General features: G+C 44.9%; 1 protein-coding gene across 1 annotated transcript in view; it reads right to left on the reverse strand.

Moving 5' to 3' along the window:
• syt3 (synaptotagmin III) overlaps nucleotides 1–14,893 on the reverse strand; it is a 29,408-nt gene extending 14,515 nt beyond the window's left edge. The window contains exons 1-5 of the mRNA XM_073493591.1: nucleotides 14,526–14,893; nucleotides 12,550–12,960; nucleotides 7,879–8,265; nucleotides 5,007–5,115; nucleotides 3,374–3,550 (exon numbers count right to left, since the gene is read on the reverse strand). Of these exons, the coding sequence (XP_073349692.1) occupies nucleotides 3,374–3,550; nucleotides 5,007–5,115; nucleotides 7,879–8,265; nucleotides 12,550–12,700 (824 nt within the window). The 5' untranslated portion in view covers nucleotides 12,701–12,960; nucleotides 14,526–14,893. The remainder of the gene's footprint in view (nucleotides 1–3,373; nucleotides 3,551–5,006; nucleotides 5,116–7,878; nucleotides 8,266–12,549; nucleotides 12,961–14,525) is intronic.
• Between the last annotated feature and the right edge of the window lie 4,471 nt (nucleotides 14,894–19,364).

The following is a 19,364-nucleotide window of genomic DNA, read 5'->3' on the forward strand; positions in this document are numbered from 1 at the left end:
AAGACGGCTCGGAGGCCTTTAATCAGACCTCGTTAGACTGTGTCTCCCCGTGTTAACCAGTGTGTCAGCACTTCATTAGCTGCTTTAGGAGAGCAGCATGAACTTTGGGGCTGTGGAAGGATAAACAGGGCAAATGCCAGCAGTGACCCCGGCGGCGATAATGTCTTCTGTCCATGTGTACCAATCATGAATAAGACACGCTTTGGTGACAATACAACCGTGTCCAATCCAGACACGTGTTTACCTCTGAATCACATCTAATTAAGGCAATCGGATAAACATGCCCACTCTGCAATCACATCAAATCATGGAGATGACATACGGGGCAAATTGCTGGAGGAAATCACATTCGCAGCTCAGCCAGATAAATATTTTAACGAGAAAACCCTGACCAATTCGAACATGCATCTAATGTAATAATCCTAATAATCTTTAATCCAGGATGAGTTGTGCGAGAGACACATTAGCCAGTGGCTCAGAGCGACACTCAGACACACAATGACTGGAAATGACAGAAGGCGTGTGAACAAAAACAGACCCGCCCCTCTCGGCTCATGGTGAATTTGCCTGCATTTCTTGTTGCAGGTTTTCCTGCGCTCACGTGTCTTATTACAGAACAAGACGTGGGCTTGAACCAAAACCAAGGTTTATACACAATCCATGAGGCATGGTGCAGAGAGTATACCTATTACTGCTCCGGCAGAGAGGGAAATTCACAGCCTTATTCCTGGCAGACAATGCCCCGAAAGCTAGCTGTTATTCCCACAGTGGAAATGTGTCAGCTTTTAATGGGATTGTCAATAGAAATGCCTTTCCCAGAGGATCTGAGGAAGATTGGCATTGTTGTTCCGACTGTTACACTCCGAACAGAGGGGTCTCACACATTAACATACCAATCTTATCACAGCTCCAGCGCTAACGCACCTCTGCATCTGTGTATGCACACATGCCCACACGCCCGTCTTACAGCTACATCTCGAGCCTTTCTTCTTCTCCGCTCCTCAGTCACTCCCTCTCTGAATTAATTCATTAATTCATGCCAGCCTGTCTTATGTAAAGCACTTTGAAAGGTGCTACACAAATAAACTTGCGTCTTCTACTCCCTTCGCTTAAACAATTTCCCTCCGGTGTGTAATGACAGGCGACTACAGCGTGACATAAATTATCTTGTGACTTTATAAATGGGAGAAAGGGGACACATGAATGGTTTTCATCATTAACCCTCCTCTCCAGCCAACTCCCTTGCTAATTCTCTGTATCTGTAACTCAAGCTATAACACAGTCTGGTGTTATTATGTGTTGACAGGGGCTGCTGTTTAAAGTGGCTCGCCATATATAATTCATGACTCAAACGGCCTCTCGCTCCCTTTCTTTTCTGACCATCAGCACTTTCGCCCGTTGTAATGTTTCTACATGTCGGGGCAGGGCAGAAATGGAGGAGGCTGCCAGCTGAGCCGCAGACGGGCCAAACAAGCGAGCTGCACACTCGCAAGAACCCGCAACCACCTTGACTAACAGTGCACCCACATCCAGTCCTCACAGCATGGCATCCAACAATTACGTGCTCAGTTCTCCAGAAGAGAATATTCAAGAGAATTGTCAAAGGAGCAAAAAGGAAAGTAACTACAGCAATCTGTGCCACACAGTGCATGAAAGACACCGACGCTGCTGTATGTTTAATGACACCACTTTCCTATTTTTAAACATGAATATTTCAGTATGATTTTCGTAAACAAACGAGACCACAGTCGAGACAACAATTAGCCTCTCGCATCTCAGGCTAGTGGTATGTGAGCTGCCGCTGAAGCCCAAGACGCTCAATTTTCGACTCGAGTTAGAGGTTTTTCTTTCTGCGTCCGCTGAAGAGGACAAACACGCTGAAAGATATTTTCCCAAGGAGCACCCTCTCTCTGTTCTCCGCCATGAAGAAATTCAGCAAAAACCAGTGTATGTTTGCAGCCCCCTGACTTCGTGTTTGAAGAGCTGCACGCCCACCGCTACGATCAAAGCGGTGCCACAAACAGATGCATCGACGTTCGCCGGAGAGACAAGTGAAACTCAGTGTCAGATTCATCAAACAACGTCTCAGGTATAATTATTTAAGGTCAAAATTTTCCGAAATGTGCACTGCTATCACAAGCATCCACACAATGCAGAATTTATTTATTCATTGTTTTACCTTTCAGTTTTAAACGCTGTTTAGTACTAATTAGTAAATGTTGGCACGCTAACACTCAAGAGGGTGAACAGGATAAACAGTATACCGGATAAACAACAGGGTGTCTGACTATGAGCATGTTAGCATCTCTGAGCAGTTAGCATGGCTGAAAACTCTTAAGTCTTGTGTTTTTTAGTTGCTTTAAGGTATTTAAAGTTAAAGACATTTCTCCAGGTCCACATGTATCATCTCATATAATGCTTTCATACTCTGTGGTGGATTGTGGTGACACGTCACACTTTGATTCCACCGACCTTGCATTGTGACGCGGTTTTAATCCATCCTCCATGCAGCTTCAGACCCCACAAGGAGTACTCAGAAGTGTCATGCCTGCCTCATATTGTTGACTTGCTCAGTTTGTGTTGATTTTGTCATTTTCCCCCTGATTTCCGTGCTTCTACCATGTGTTATTAGGCTGTATAGTTAAAGTAGACTTTCAGTATTTTTATACCTGGGCCCCATATTTACATGTTCAGGTGTGTAAATGATTCATACTAACCAAAGATTTGGGAATCTGTTGCCCCAAAGGATTACATTGCAGCCATTGCAGCTGTGTCACGGCCTTCCAGCCTACCAGAATTTCCCTTTAATGTTTATGTAGTGAGATGAAGCACAGTCCAGAGTCTGCATATGGTGTTTTGCTTTGAAAATTGGCCAGACGCTCTGTGCCGTTCCTGTGTCTGACTTCCTGTCTGGCTCTGTGCAGTTAGACGTGGCTTCTGTCGAAAATAGACTTGGCACTTATTCTCCATGAAGCAGAGCCCAGAGACACTTCTGGAAGGCTTCTGAAACGTGGCGTGGAACCACCAGCGTTACCTAGAATGGTCATAATTAGCTCAGGCGACCATGTTGTGGCCGGGAGGGGAAGCAAACGGGCCCAATAGATCTGGGGGTAACAGTTCTGACGATTCAAATATTTAAAAAATTGAGCAAAACACTATTTGAGCCACAGAAAAGTTTTGTGTTTTAATCAATTTTGATCAAAGCAGGAGGTGTGCATTTTGCCAGAAAGCAAGTCAATGGAGCTCCCGACAGACGCTGGTGCAGCATCACCTTAGTATTATTGTCACAAACACTTATTGATGTTACACTTTTTAACATAAGAAGACAGCGACAGAGGAAGCAAGCCGTTTCAGTGTAAACTCGCAGACTTACTTGAAGGCGTAGCGCAGGAGGAAGCTGATCTTGCCGCAGTTGTCGCCCTGTTTACCTTCTCCCTGGTCGCCTTTGGGTCTGTAGAGCTCCGGTTTGATCTGCCCAATGCAGGTTACCTGCTCCTTCTCCTCAGCGTGGAAATCCGGACTGGAGAGCTGGTGAGTCATGGGCTTGGGCCTAAACAGACACATAAGAGCTCAGAGGGTGAATATTAAACTGAACACAGCACACACACAAACACACACACAAACACACACACACACACCAGGAAAAGATGCTCTGCAACAGTGTGATTCAGCAGCTTAATCAGGGACGCAGTGGTGGGTGCATGCACTGTTTTTATAAGCATGCGAGTTTACACACCTTTTCTACACATGCATGCATCATAGTATGAACATTTCTACACCACGATGAGTGTGTGTGTGCAGGTTTTTTAAATGCGAGTGCTAAAAATAGGCGGTTGACTCCTCTCCCACTGCTGAGATGAGTTTCCCTTTTTCTATTTCTTTCTGGTGTGTCATGTTCGACATCACCAATGTGCCGGAAAACCGGAAGCGACAACGTTACGGTGGGTAATTTTTCATATCTTATACTTCAGTCTCTCTTTCATACTCCATGCGTTCTGGTGGCATGTTTCCATCACTGTCTGAGCTGATAAATACTGGTGACTACTGCAGAGTCATTTGACCTGGATATGAAAGCTTGTACCCTATTCCCATTGAAGCGAAAAAGCCAGATGTTAGCGGGTGTCAGTGGGTTTTTAGTCCAGTGTGAAAGAGGTACAAGTGTAATCAAATCAAGGCTACGTGTGTGATGAAGGTGCTTCTGGAGTAAAAACCACAAAAAGACACTAAAGATATCTGTTACAAGAAGCTAAATGGCTTGCTGGTGTCGTTTCTGTTTTTGCAGAGTTCATATCTATAGCTCTCGGTTATTGTCTGTTATTAGAGCCAAGGCTGCAAAACAGCCGACCGCAGTTCAAGTAACACAAGTGGACACCTGGGGATATTTACTTTATTTTTGTAGCCTCAAAAATGGGTGTTTTTCTTAGAAAACTTGCGGACATTTCAATCATTTTTGTGGTGACCAAAGCTGACAACTTTTCATGGGAAGTCAGACCATCTCCATCTGAGATCGTGGCGACCAAAACAGGTATTTTAAGCCAAACCATGTTTTCCTAACCCCAACCAATTGGTTTTTGTGCCTACAGCTAAGCAGAGCCGAGCACAGCGTTGTGACAACAGAGAAAAAGAAAATGCAACCTAAACAGACGTGCAGCATAAAGAAAAGTTCAGTTTTAGCTTATCTGTGGTTTTACAGAAGCGCTCTTAGCTAACATTTATTCTGGTGATTGGGTTGCCAACCAGCAAGGTCTTTACCAGTGTGGTTACAAAAACATTATGTTAAAGCTTTTTTCCTTAATTTCTAATCGTTTGTTTTCCAGTCAATTTTTCTTTAATGATCACTAGCTGTAGGCAAAGATTAGCTTCTGTTTGTCTCCGCCACTACATCTCTGAGTTCAACAGCAAAAACACACAACCGCCACCTGCTCCACTTAAATAAGAAATATATAAAATGCATACTGTTTTGAACCCATACACACATCGAGTACGCTCATAAAGCCGGTACTGACCGTGAGGTGACCTGCTGCTGGGAATGAGCGTTGGGCAGGTCTTTATGGGGCTGGGCTCCAACCTCTGAGTTGGGGACATCTGGAGACGTCTGACTCAGCTTCAGAGTTCCTAACAGAGTGAGAAAACGGAGAAAAAAAACAAGCCTTAATGACTCACACGTCTGTTTTGTGAGAGCTAGTGTGGCCTTAGAGGCTTATGCATAGGGGGGTTTTTGTAATGCAGGGTCGGCTCCATTGATCGCATCGATTGTATTGTATTGATTCAACAGAGTGATTTATCAGCAGAGAGAAAGGAAGGAGTGAGCAGACGTATTTATAAAAGCACAACATGAGGCAGCATGAAGGGCATAAACAACAGAAGGATATGAAAGGAGGTACATCCAGCTGCAATAAAGGCAGCCAGCAAACATTTGACTCTGAATAATGATGAACAACATGCACCAGCTCTGACAGCCAATGTAAATACAGCAGCAGATTGAGAACTCGTAGCAGTTACCTGAGCTGGTTGATCAAATACCTCTCTGACATCAGTTTATAACAGCTTCTATCTTATTGTGAAAAGTGCTTCCTGTTGTGATTGCTGCTTATTTGGGTTCCCGTTGAGCTTAACTGTCTGATTCCAACAACCAGCGCTACCTTACCCAATGCCTTTTTATGTATTTGTTTAATTAACGCTGCAATTAATGATTATCTTTATTTTAATTGTTCGGAAAAATGAAAAAATTAGAAATAAAAGGAATTCTTGAGCTCAAGGTGACGAGCAACAGTACAAAATACTAATGTAAGACAAAGAAGAGCAGTTTTCCCATCTGAGAAGCTGAAACCATCAAATGTCTGATGTCTTATTTCTGAAGAATGACTGAAAATGATAAATAAATTTTGAAAATAATTGAAGATAATTTGTCGATTAGCTTCCTGTCTATCGACGAATGGCTGCAGCTCAAATTTGTGAATTCATTTTTCACATCTGAAGATTAAATCAAATGACTGTGTGCGATGTTGCCTGCAGTTACAAACCCACACAGAATCACGAGCCAACTCGGCAGCTCTAGCGAGCTTTAAAGCTCATTGTTTTTGTTTCATGGCACGTTTGCTGTTTGGTTCAGTTTCACTGCTCACATCAGCCTTGTGTTCAGTGGAATCAGGCAGCTGTTTTCTGCAAACACGCTCTGATACAACTAGCTGGTGAAGGAGGACGAGCATTTAGCAGCTAAAGAGGGAGATTTTCTCAGGGGTTTTCAGACACCAGAGCAGAGCTGACAGAGATTAGTTATTTTCCCCCAGGTGAATGTCTGGAGCCACTGCATGCTTACGTAGCAACGTTAAAGGTCCAGTGTCTAGGAATATAGTATTCATAATTATGTTTTCATTATAATCACCTAATAAACCTTGTGTTTTCATTACCTTAGACTGAGCCTTATATACCTACAGAGGGAGTGGTTCCCCTTCTACGGAGTCCTACATGTTGCACGATAGGGATGGGACAATTCAAGATTTTAACGGAGATAGCGGCAAAAAACATTCAGTATAAGTTGAATTTAATGTATTGCCATCATTGGAGTAATCGTTAATCAGGATAATTATGAATATCCTCACATGAGCGCCTTGAAAAAGCTGTCTAGCTCGATAAGTGCTATATTGATTTCCTGATTTATTTCGAAAAGCCACAAGAGGTAGCCCACATCTTCCAGAGAGTCCAAAATCCTAAGCCTGTCACCATGACTGAAGGCACAGCTTGTCAGTCGGATGTATGGAAAAACTATCAATACCAATCTAAAGAATGAACGAGAGACGAGGTGCCAGCCTGCAGAACCTGCCAGAGGAGGGTGTCTGCCTCGCGAACCGACAGCCCCACTTTGCACTATAGTCTCAACGACCGCCACAGTTTTTCACAAAGACAATCAAAATATTTGTTTCTTAACGAAATGCAAAATGTAAGGTAAAGTGATTCCACTATGTTCTTGTGTAATTATAAGAGTTTTAAGCCTATTTTGGCTACGGTGGCTCCCACACTGGGGGGGCGGAGATAACAGGGGTGGCACGGCAAGGCTACCAAACAAGACCAAAACAAAGAAAAGGAAATATGACAAGGCATATCTTCTTCGGCTTCACCAGTACAATTGTGAGTAATGCGGAGAGACCGCAGTGTGTTGTGTGTCTTAAGATATCAGCCTCTGACAGTATGAAGCCAAACAAGTTACAGTAAGATGCCACTTGGAGACTACACATCCTTAACACAAAGAGAAGCCTGTTGATTTCTTCAGAAAATAGAGTAAAAAGAAAAACTACTTGCAGAACGGAGTGGCTTTATGAAACTGCTGTTTAAGTTTGAGATGCATGATGCAGTGACACTTTTAATGCTTCCTCTATAAAGGAGACTTGTTTCATATCTAGCTTCATCAGTGACATGTCAAACTGAAGTTGCGGTTCTGTAGAAAAAGTTTGGGAAGTACCGGGCGAGGATAACCATGACATGAAATTTTGATATGGTCCCATGCCTACTGCACCGCCATGTTACTACGGTAGCCCCGAAGGGACAAACGAAACACATCCTTCCTCTTTTGCGTTGCAGGGTGCCTCTCTCTTAAATGACCTGCATAACTAAGTATGTGTGATAAGAGACTAAGCCAGAAAGATAAAAAAAACTAATAGTCCTTGAATGTAGCACGACTGAAAGAAAACCCATTTATATAAATACAATCATGATCAGTATTCATCACACTGTTGCTGCACTGATGAATGATCCTCTGTATGTAGGTAACTGTATTACATTCAGTGTTCTGTAGGTATATCAAAATGAGAAGTTATTGACTGAGGCATTACATTACTGGGATTAAGAGATGACTGTGAGCTTGCTCTCTCGCTCTCTCACCGGCATTGTTGGGGTAGGAGTCCATATCCAGGTAGGAGTGCTCCTGGGTCTCATGCGGTCCCCCAACCACACCCCCGACCTCCCCCCTCTCCAGCCCCACCAGGTCAGAGAAGTGGGGGTGGTGCTGGCCCAAGGAGGGGTAGAGCGAGGACGAGGATTGGCCCTCCTTCCTCTGCAGCAGCGGCGGTAAAAGCGACGAGCCGCCGGTGCCTCCGAGGCTTCCGACGCCGGCGCTTCCTGGCAGTAACCCCGATGTCAGGCTCAGGCCTCCGCCCTCCTTGTCCCGCCATGGCAGCCAGCAGAGCTTCCAGGAGACAAAGAGGGAGACGGAGAGGAGGACGATGCCACAGAATGTCACGATGACGGACAGCAGACTGACAGAGATCTCTACAGGGGACCAGAGGGAGACGGGAGGGGAGGGTGAAGAAGGTAGAGAGATGAGAAACAGAAGCTTTAACAGGTAGAAGAGAAACATCTACAGTGATGTCTCTATGCAATGTCATCGAGCATTTCCTCACGGTTATTAGCTTTTTAATCTGTGAAGGCTCAAGGACTGTGTCTGAGGGGTGGGTGGGGGTGTGCATATGGGGGGATAGAGGATGTGTGTGTCGGGGATGGTGGAGTATGACTCATCCGGATGAAAAAGTGTACAAATAAAAGAAAAGCACAGCTTCAGCACTGGACTGTCGGACAGCTCCGGCAGCAGCCAACGTCAAAGAGAGTAGAAATAGAGGAGAGTCGACATCGGCTCCAGAACTCGGAAACTTTTGTAGTTTTGTTTAGACCTGCACAAGTGCACGTGTCGGAGCCTATGATACAACAAATTCATGATGAATTCATAAATTTGTAAATAAATAACCCATGAATATTTATAATAAATAGACTAAATATACAATGAATATTTATAATTATCCTGATCCATTTGAAGTCTCTTTATAAATAGCATGTTTCCAGTCTGATGACTGCCTTGACAAAAGGACCAATCAGAGCCCAAAATGAACTATAGGCCCAGAGCTCTAAACATGAATATTAATGGGTTGTAAGTAGACCAAGAAGACTCATTATGACACAGTGTGAAGATTTCGCTAACCGTGTATGCTTCCCCACCTTGCAGCATCTAACTGGACTGTTTGCCTCTCGCCATCTTGGACTCCATCCAGACCAGAGGGCCACCAATTAACAATCCTTCCTGTCTGCGGGCAGGCCAAACATCACCTTTGTGTAGAACAGCGCCAGAGGAAAATGTTGCCCAAACCCCCCCCACCACCACCACCAGATCCACACACAGGCCTGCTTTTTCTTAAACCAAGTCTTCCTTTAATTTGCTTCCATTCAAAGTGTCTTTATGGGCATGACAAAGACATAGACACTGTTAAATCACACAAAAGAGAATGCAATTTTATCTGTAACAGGCTGGCAACAAGACTGAGAGCAAATGAGTGAAAACAAGACAACAGCAGCCAATCCTCCAGCCCTGGGGTACATCTTCTGGAATTCAGTTTGCCTTCTGTCTCTACCCGCCCTCCCTCTTTCTCTTTCGCTTTCTCCTCTATATAATCCCCTCAAACACCCCTCATTCCTCGCTGTCATTTCTTTTCCCATGCTGTCTGCCTCTGCACGCTTTGACTTTATTCCTCTCCTCAGCAACTGTCTCTTTGTTCGTCACCCCTACCTTCTCTCCACCCTCCCCTCCGCTGCCTCTCCTTCCTTCGCTCGCTCTTTGGTGAATTATTCATCAGTCTGTGTATGTCATTAATCAGCACTTGTTCAAAAGATATGATTGGGGGGCTGCGGAGGTGGGGGATGGGCGAGGGGACATCGATCCGTCTCAGCGGAGAACACGACGGGGTGGGAATTGATGAACAAGGGATGGAATGGGAGAGAAAGGAGGAAGAGAGAGCAACATGACGATGGAAATCTGGAGACGGGAGGATAGTGATGGAGCGGGAGGAGAGTAAAAGAGGGCACGGGAAGGTAGGAAGAGATCACGAAAGAAAGGACAGTAGTGATGAAGGAGAATGGAGTGAAAGGAAAAACGATCCAAACCACAGAATGGCCGGCAGGGCCGGGATAGACAGGGAGAAGGTTGAAAACAGATTGGTGCACATGTTGAAACAGACATATAAGCTGACTGGGTTTATTCCCCCTTTTCATTCCCTCGGAGAAGGAGGAGGAAGGAGGGAGGGAGTGGGGTTGATAAAGTCGATGCAACTACCACGTCATGTGTGAAAGAGTCGAAACCAAAGAGGCACTGGTTGAGGGAGAAGGAGCGCAGGAACAGAGAGATGGAGGAAAACAAGCTGACAATGATTTAGAGCGAAACCTAAAGAGGGGAGGGGTTTAAGGATAAGAAAGGTTAATGTATTGATCTAGATGGGGAAAAACAAAGCAAGGCGGCAGAGGAGTAGGTTGTGTGTGGTTGGAAGATCAGGGTGCACTGATAAGACACGGCTGTGATCAAACGTGCACAGGGACTGTCAGGGCCAAACCACTCTCCTCCATTTGTCTCTCTTTGGGGCAGTGGCTATACCTTCCTGGAGTGTGATCCTGCCATAGATCCATCGCTAATCCGCAAAGCGTAATAAAAGAAAGTCAGCGGGCAGGTAGGTGGGCGGGTAGGAGGCCTCAGATGTGTACCGTGAAGCGGGACTGAGACTCCTTGTCAATCAGCGACTGATGCAAGCCCGCTGGGACTCCTACATCGCTCCACATCAAACACATCTCTGCTGCTTACACAAGCCATTCGCTGACAGCTTTCGGCGGTCGCGGTCCTCGGAGGGCTCGGAGACTTCCGTCAGCAAACACCGAAAAATCACAGCTGGTAAGCGAGGAGGCCAACGCCTAAAACCATGCCGTGACATTTCTTCACAGAGCCGTCCAAATCTCCAGAGGCAACATGCAGCCAATCCAGGCTAATCTACACTGAGCCACAGATATCCATTCCACGCTAATCTGCATAACAGCGCATTGCACTTCCAAATGCTTCAATGAGAACCCACATACAATACTCTGCACACAATACACTCCAGGGTGCAGCGTGATGCACCTACTCAGTTTACTTAAAAAAAAAAAAAAATCATCGGTAATCCAGCTCTGAGATAACAAATGTAGGATTCTGTGGAGACTCTTTTGGGGCTCGTGAAAGGAACGGGATGGACTTGTACCGTTCAAACTTGCAGATGAATATTTCATGGTTTGTGGTCCTGAGTGCACAGTACCTCTAACTATCTTTGAACATAAGCACTCCTCTTAACATTCACCAACATCACCTGCTGCTGCAATTGACAACGCAAACTGAAACTTCCTATGGATAATATCCTGACTGAGAGCACTTTCATGACAAAACACACCATATTTGAAGCATCAGATCTAGATTTTTTGTTCTTGTCAGGGTGTTAAAGCTTGATTCAAACCATAATGGGTGAGAAAAATTCAATGAATTCCTTTTGAGCGAGTGATGAGTCCCATAAAGCAATTCCCCAAATCTTTTCAGTATCAAAGACTCGCCCCCATGTAGGCTTGAAAGGTGTCTGTTGAGTTCGTATTTCACAGAGTACAGCAGCGATGGTCCAAACGCTAAGCCAATTTTAGCTGTTTTAAATGATGGAAAAGACTCATAATACGGACGGATGAGGTGCTTTATTCTACAGGCGATGTTTGAGAGGCTTCAGCGGATGTTTGAACACATTGATATTGGAGTACATTTGAGCTGACATTCTGCGTGTTAAGAAGTAAACTATCAACACGTACTAGCTACCATTCAAATCAACATGAGGGTAAGACTTTGATATTAGGAGGGTAGCTTTTGGGTGAAGTATTGCTTTCAGGCAGGGTGGCTATATTTGTATGGCTATTCGATGGATTGCCATGAAATGTTGTGCTGACATTCACGCTCCCCCCGGGACGAACTGTAATCACTTTGCGATCCCCTGACTCTTCAGTTAGTGCCATCATCATGTCAAAACGCTTTGGTTTATGACCAAATACCTGCAAAACTAACTACAATCCCTCCAGCCTCAGCTGTACACTGTGTACAAATGTCAGCATGCTAGCACACTAATGCAGGATGGTAAATGTTGACATCAGCGGGTTAGCATTGCTCTGCTACGAGCATACCTGAACTGCAGTCAGTGCTAGCAAGTAATCGTAGTAATCGTAGGCAATAAAACACTTGATAAGGCTTAAGGAAAGATCATAACTTGAGTAAAAATGATCACTCTTGCAAGATTTTTCGCAGGTTCGGGGTCATCAGCCTGACACGATCCCGCACTGGCTGCCTGTCAAATACAGGTTCGATTTCAAGCTGTTCTTCTATCTGTTTGAAAACTATACATGGGCTGGCACCTCTGTACATTTCCTAACTTCTCTGTTCTTACTCCAACTCTCGTACTCTTAGCTCCAAACTGTTTTTAACTGATCCACAAGGCTAGCGGGTAAGGGAGATTGTGCCTTTGTGGTGGCAGCTCCAATGCTCTGGAATCGCCCCCAGTTTAAACCAAATGTTCTCTCTCCGCTGACATTTTTAAGACGAAACTCAAGGCGTACGTGATTTCGGTGCCTCCCGAAAGCCCCTGGCGTGATTGTGAACTCCTTATTTTGAATTCTTTGAGCATAAACAGAAGAAAAGCTTCCTATATACTCATATCACTTTTAAAATCTTCAGTCAGTTACCTGGGTCCGGATGTCTGTTACGACCTCTCAGCAGGTAGCTGAACTCCTCGCAGCGTTCACTCTGGCTGTAACCTCTCGGGGAGTTGAAGCATAGCTCTTCCACCAACACCAGCGCCTTCTTACACAGGTCTTCATCCCAGTCCCCCGACATCCTCCAATCCGCATCGCACTCTCACCAGCAGTCAGCCAATGACAGTCCAGCCCTCGCCGCCCTCACCTATCGGACGGCGCTCGGGTAAGTAGAGTGTCGGCCCGTCCACCTTTTACAAGGAGGAGGCAGAGGGAGCGGAGGGGGGCAGCGTCAATAAAGGAAGAACGGGAGGGGGCCTGCAGGGTGTCTTGGTCTGGATCACAGAGACCAGCCTGATGTGCCCATGTGTGACTGAGCGACACCCACCCCTCTCACTTTCCCTGGAAGAGATAAAGGAAGAGAAACTGGCAACGTGAGTGTAAGGACATAAAAGTGTACAAATCAAGTTTTTTGGCAGATTGGTCACCTTAACCATTAAGTGAGAACACTGATGCCAAAACCATCAGTGTGTCCCTGATAGATCATTGGCTCCGCTGCTAAATCATATTACTTTAGCGTACACGATGAAGAGTGATACTAGGCAACTGGCATCGTGTAAGAAGTCAGAAAAGGTAATCCTGTTGCAAGTACATCACATTGCTTAAATTTGGCAGATTTGTGTTAAGATTGGCAACATTTACCGCAAAGGTTCACCAATAATATGAAAAAACACATTGTCTTACATAACGTTTACCTAAGTATCCGCCACACTGGTGAGCCCTCTGCTGCGACCACAAACCACAGACCTCACTGCTGGTTATTTTACATTTTCTTTTGTTTGGGAGAAATACTATAAAGCTCCGTGGGTCATCCTAATTTACCAGAGTGTAATGTCTGGCACGGCATATTGCTGCGTCCTTTCTCAAACATTACAATTTTAACGCTTTGAGGAGCACAAATTAATTTCCATTTCCATTAATTGTATAGGACTGGTAGCAGAGGGCTCCGGGGTAAATAACAGTCTGCGTGTGGCTAAAAGACCTATACCATTTAGTTAATAAGCTTTAACCTACCCCTTGAGGTACAAAAAGTACTTTGGGCCTGAATTAAAAAGCTGCAGGGAGTTGCGAATGGTGTTGAGTTTGGTGTTGATTCACAGTGGGTTGGGCACCACGAGCAATCCCTTCGCATTACATTTCATTCAATTCCATGCTGATATCAAAAAGATCACTTTATAGAAATTTGAATATGGCACGGATTTAACCTAGTTTTGACTTGCAAGCTAGAAAATTGTAGCTTTGACTCTTTATCTGGGAGGTGAAGGAGGTAAATGATGGGTACCTTTGCGTAGCTAAAATCATATAAAACAAACTTGGCTACAGCGACTGTAATGTAAAAATGTATAACTGGACACACTACATACAGCACTAAAAGCTCGATTTTGAGTTTCTTTTACTTAAATGTCAATCTTCAGACTCCAATTCATAATTCCAAATGCTTGAGTGCTCACTCGACAGGGTGCCTATTTAATTTCAGAGAGCTCTATTGTCAGCAATCTCGTGATGATACAGGGAGGATTCTGGTGTCGGAAATTGACCAGTGGGTTAGTCATCCTGAAAATCTGCATACTATTTCAAAGTAAAACACTCCTTACTACAATTACAGAGCAATCTAGATAATTATAAGCTCTCTTGTTTTGAGTCCCTAAAACACAAATATGCTGAAGGAACTCCAACACTGTGAGGGTGAAGGAGACAGAGTACTGGTTTCTCTTTTATTTGTAATGATAGGTTAGATTCATCCAAATTACTCAACACATTCAATCTACTGCCTGGAGGATTCATCGACTACCTCAGATTTGGCTCCACATTTTACTACACGGATCCATTAAAATGAAGCAAAAATCCAAATTAAAGCATTTCATTAGCTTTAATAATGTCATAAAGCCATGGTTTGTGTGTTTTACCTTTATTGAACTGGACTCTCGATGTTCTGGGCCATGTTGAATTTGCGAGCCAGAGCGGAGACACTCCACATGTATAATTTTCTTTACAAACAGATTTGGCTGAGGAAAGTGGAGTTATGCCTGCAGTGCGTGCATAACCTTTAGCTTGTTATTTTCCTAATGCTTCCAAGACTAGAAACAGGAGCCTGCAGACAAATGGTTTTTTGTCTCCGCTGTAAGTTGGGAACAGAGTTGAGCGCTTAGTCATCTAGCTCCATCAGTAAACGGTGGGATGCGTCTGTTGTGTCCGTGCTCCCTCCAACACATCCGCACGGACTAGAAGCCACTGTCAGATTTGCGGAGACTCTTTTGAAGCTCTCCTACATCACCTGAAACACAACAAATCAATCAATTAATAGGTCTGCGGACTACAAGATCTCCTAAAACATCAGACGGAGGTATAATTAGATGTATTAAGTCTGACTGTTTAATGTGTTCGCTCCTTGTCCTTTCATCCCAGAGAAACTAGACTTCCTTTGCACACCGTCTTTATTTTTGAACTCATTCTGTCTAAATAAAAGCAGGTCAATGCCCAAACTCCAGTTTCTCAGAGTCTGTGAGTCTCCAGGGACACTGACTGGGGAGAATGTATGCAAAGTTGTGTCTAATAATACAGAAATAAAAAAAACCCTTGGCATTGAGTATGTCTCGCCGAAATTCTTCTAAGAAGCAGAGCAGGCTGGGCTGGAAAATAAATCACTGGCAAAACAATGTTCATGGTGAGAGGTCAGCTCACTTTTCCACCAGGCTGTTCTGTCCTTGTGGAGCGGTGGACCTATTTCTCAAGCAAGGTGCCTAGTTGGACAGAGGAAGGACTATTGATCATTTGATGTATGTTGTTCTGTAAAATGTCAATGTCAGTCTTTGTGTATTGAGTGGCGCCTCCCTAGCAAAGTGCTCCTTATGTGTCCATCTGTCTCCCACCCATCAATCAATCACCGCATTAGGCAAAGACATATTTCACTCCGAACAAGATCAGAAACAAGAAATCCTTCCACTCGCTCGCTTTCGAGTCTCCTCTTGAAGACAGGAACACACTTTTCCTCTCTTGTTCGCCCTCTGTCTCTGTCTCTTTTGAGGAGATGATTGTCACATTAGGGTAGTCTGTCAGTCTGAAGGAAACTCAGATAATGCGGAGTCTATTTATCTGTCCATCTCCGGCTCAGCCTATTGTAGAAGGGACTCCAAAATTAGTGAATCAAAACGCCATCCCGACCCAACATCGTGCACCAGCCCTCCTCTTGCCCCCCGCCACTCTCTCCCATTAAGATAGTAAATCTGTCTGAGTGACTTTAAAACCCAGGATATCTCAATCTGAGGAATGGCTGTCTGGCACAAAACTGGCCGCCTCAAATGCCAGTGAGAGCATCAGGAGAGAGGGAGAGGCGAAGAAGAAATGGAAGAGACGGACAGACAGAAAGAACGATTGTGTAGCGAGAGGGAGACGGAGAGAGAGAGAGGGATAAAAGAGATGCTGACATTAAATTGGTGGCGAGACAGATAAAGAGGGAGGGGAAAAAAATGGAGCAGAGAACGGCAGAAACAACACATAGGAAGCTGGCGGCGAGGGTGACACAGCAACAATGGTAATCAAGGGTTTCGGGACACAATTTACTACAAGCAAAATATTTGCAGGGCCTTGTTATTCACAGATACACACGCCTTCGACGAATCATTCCTCTCTGATAGTGCCATGCCCAGAAACGCACATTCCTACTGTAGTGAACAGAGCAACACTAAACCTCCCACAGACGCTCCATTGACTGCTGTTCTGCCTGGGATCAATACTCTCAGGGAACGGATACACCACAACACAGACCAGTCGACCAGTAAGGTCACTGTCCGATTGGACAGAGGAGACAGGACGGCATGCAAGGTCACAGTCTAATCACGCGACGGAGAAAGGAGGATCCGTATACGGAGGTCTTATCCAATCAAGAATAAAAAGGGGGACCGGAGGAGATCAGCGTGCAATCATGGGAGAAGCTGTCCGATCAGATCACGAGTTAGATCTAGGGAACAAAGGCCAGTTGGATCAGAAAGTAGGACCAGTTAATAGACGGCTGCCAGTTCAACCCTCAACAGCTGTCCTTGACCAAGAGCCCCCCGGCTGGCCCCTCCTGCTAATCACTAAAGATAAGAGCATCAGCTAAACGTCTCATTTTTAATGACTCAGTCCAGCCGTTACATCCTCAATCTAGCTTATAGGCGATGAAGCAGATGAGGCGTTTATGTTTGTATCCCCTCATAATGAAGGGATCATTCTCGTATTTGCACAGAAGGGACAGATTCGGAGCCGCCCTCAGGTGCCCGGAGAGCCGAGAAGAAGAAGAACCCAACAAATCCAATACAAATTAGAGTGGGGAAGCACATCCAGAATGTGAGGAAATAAACTCGACACTGCTGGGGCATACACCGATAAATATTTATCTAATATTGAATTCAATCCCTCACTCTTTTTTCGGGATGTTGCATTTCTTATATTTCGGCTCTGCACTCCTCATAGGAGAATTCCAGCGGTTTTACTCGGCTGCTCAGAATATTCCGGCGAAAAACAGCCGCAAACAAACAAAAAATCCTGGAGCAGGGCGAATGTGAATTTGCTAAAACCCAGGGGGGGCGGTTTTTCAGTAACAAGGATCATGTTGGAGAGTGCGACTGAAATCTGTATGTGAGATCTGTCTCTGAGGGATGAATCACACACCTCAGCTGGGTTTGGGAATTACAGTGATAAGGCATTTGAAACGCTGCTGTCTGCTGAATAAGAAGTAGACGACATTCAGATGCTTACCACAAACCTGTGATCTGTTGCAACCCCATATCATCATTCGGCATTTCATTTTCCAGTCAAATGATATATTTGTCTTTCGGCTGAATAAAGTACATCAATTTTTAGCTTTTCCCAGTTCAGAAAGAAATAAATCAATATTATTAGTTGTGGCAGAGGAAACAGTAGTGGAAGTATTATGTTGAGGTTCTCGAGATCCCTGAATAATGAGGAAGATTTAAGATATCCTTATTCACGTTTCATAAAAATCCCTTTCAGTCTTCCCGTCTCTTTTTATTAAGCTGGGACTAATAAGAATTACAGTGTGTATCGCTCAAAACTATTTTTATGGGGAGAAACCGAACACCTTCATAATTGCAAAATTGAACTGAGAACAGTCAGACCCTTTTTTGTGTGAGAACATAACGCTTCTGTAGACAAAGGAGACTAATCCATTGGATATACCTAATAGGATGTTTCAGTCGGATCTCATTGAACCTGCTTTCAAGTCCCCCTATCCGCCGCCACGCTCTGTCTTTTGTTTTCATCTGTACCTGGAAGTCATCTCTAATTGAACCTCTCATCCTTGCCACGACTGCTTTTGTTGTCGCTCTTTGTTTAAAGTCTGCAAATTTGCTTAAGTGTTTAAGCGAGTTTCACACTTCCAATGTCTGTGCCTTTACGCCAGTTTTTTCATGAGCGGCACGATGTGTCGTTCCCAGACTGCTGTGCGCTACAGACCGGCGACTTTGCCCTGTGACCTGCTCCTCTCTGTTCCAGACTTTGATGCTGTCTGCTCTGCCGTACCCTGCTGGGCCGTATCATGTTGTGTACCATCTCAAATCGATGTACTCATGTACCCTTAGATCATCCGCCATTCGTCAGGACTATCCCTGATTCATAGAGGTCGTGACCTCTCTCCACCGGAGCTGGCATATCCTCCTTTTTGTCTTGCATCACTTCCTTTCGAGGCCACGGCGATGTCTACCGGAGACAATGCTATCATCGCTCCTCTCTGCTCATTCGACTGTGACGGATTGATGCACAGGGGTAAACAGATAGGGCTACTACAACACATCTTTTTGGTTACTCCAGTAGAGCCGGGACAGAGATGGCACCGTATGAGGCCAAGATTGAGCACGGGGATATTAATGTCTATTGACTAGAGGTAATAGCTTTCCTGAGCCTCAGCCTCGAGGTTGTTCCAATTTAGCCCGTCCTATAATAGCTCCTGGACACCCTTTCAGCAAATAAATAACACGAGGTGGGGGAGAGGGGGCCTTAATAACTGCTTAAGACCATATATCTCTATAAACATGCAATCAAACACCCGTTCACAACCAGGCAGACTCTGTCTCCTTTTATCTCTACCTATTTCTATCCCACATTCACACATATCAAAGGTTGCTGTTCACGCTCTCACAGCTTTCTACCACTCTGGGCCTGCTGAAGCTGCCAGTGTCTAAATTATCTATAACTCGGGACAGGAAATAGAGAGCAAGTGGCGGGCCAGGAACCCTGGGATATCGGTGCTGCTCTTCCTGTCTCTTGCACAGCCAGTGTAGCTGCAGAGTGGGACCTATTTACAGACAGGGAGTGTGATCACACACACACACACACACACACACAGAGAGAGAGACAACGTCCGCCCTCACTTCATTTTTCACCTACTGCTATGTCAGAGTCGGTGAGTCAGTGTGTCTCTGTGCGTTGGGGATTTTTGTGTGTGTGTGTGTGTCCATTTGCATAAATATGGTTCTCTGTGGTGAGAAGCCAGAGCAACTGTGCCTTTGATATTGAGGGGGGGGGGGGGAGAGGAGAGGGGTGGGTGGGGTGAAGGGGGTGTGGGTGGAGGGGGAATTACGCACGTCTTACGCACGTCAACCTGTCTTCTGTGTGTTTTCTGCGTGCTCGTGCGCGCACCCCACTGTCTGATCGCCTCACATCTAATAGCGTTTGCTTGGAGAAAAAAAAAAAAAAGTTAAATCACCATCGTCAGCCATTGATACACTTGTAATACAGATAGGAGCCTG

The sequence above is a fragment of the Pagrus major genome, chromosome 23 (genome assembly GCF_040436345.1).
Source record: "Pagrus major chromosome 23, Pma_NU_1.0".
NCBI classification, from domain to species: Eukaryota; Metazoa; Chordata; class Actinopteri; order Spariformes; family Sparidae; genus Pagrus; species Pagrus major.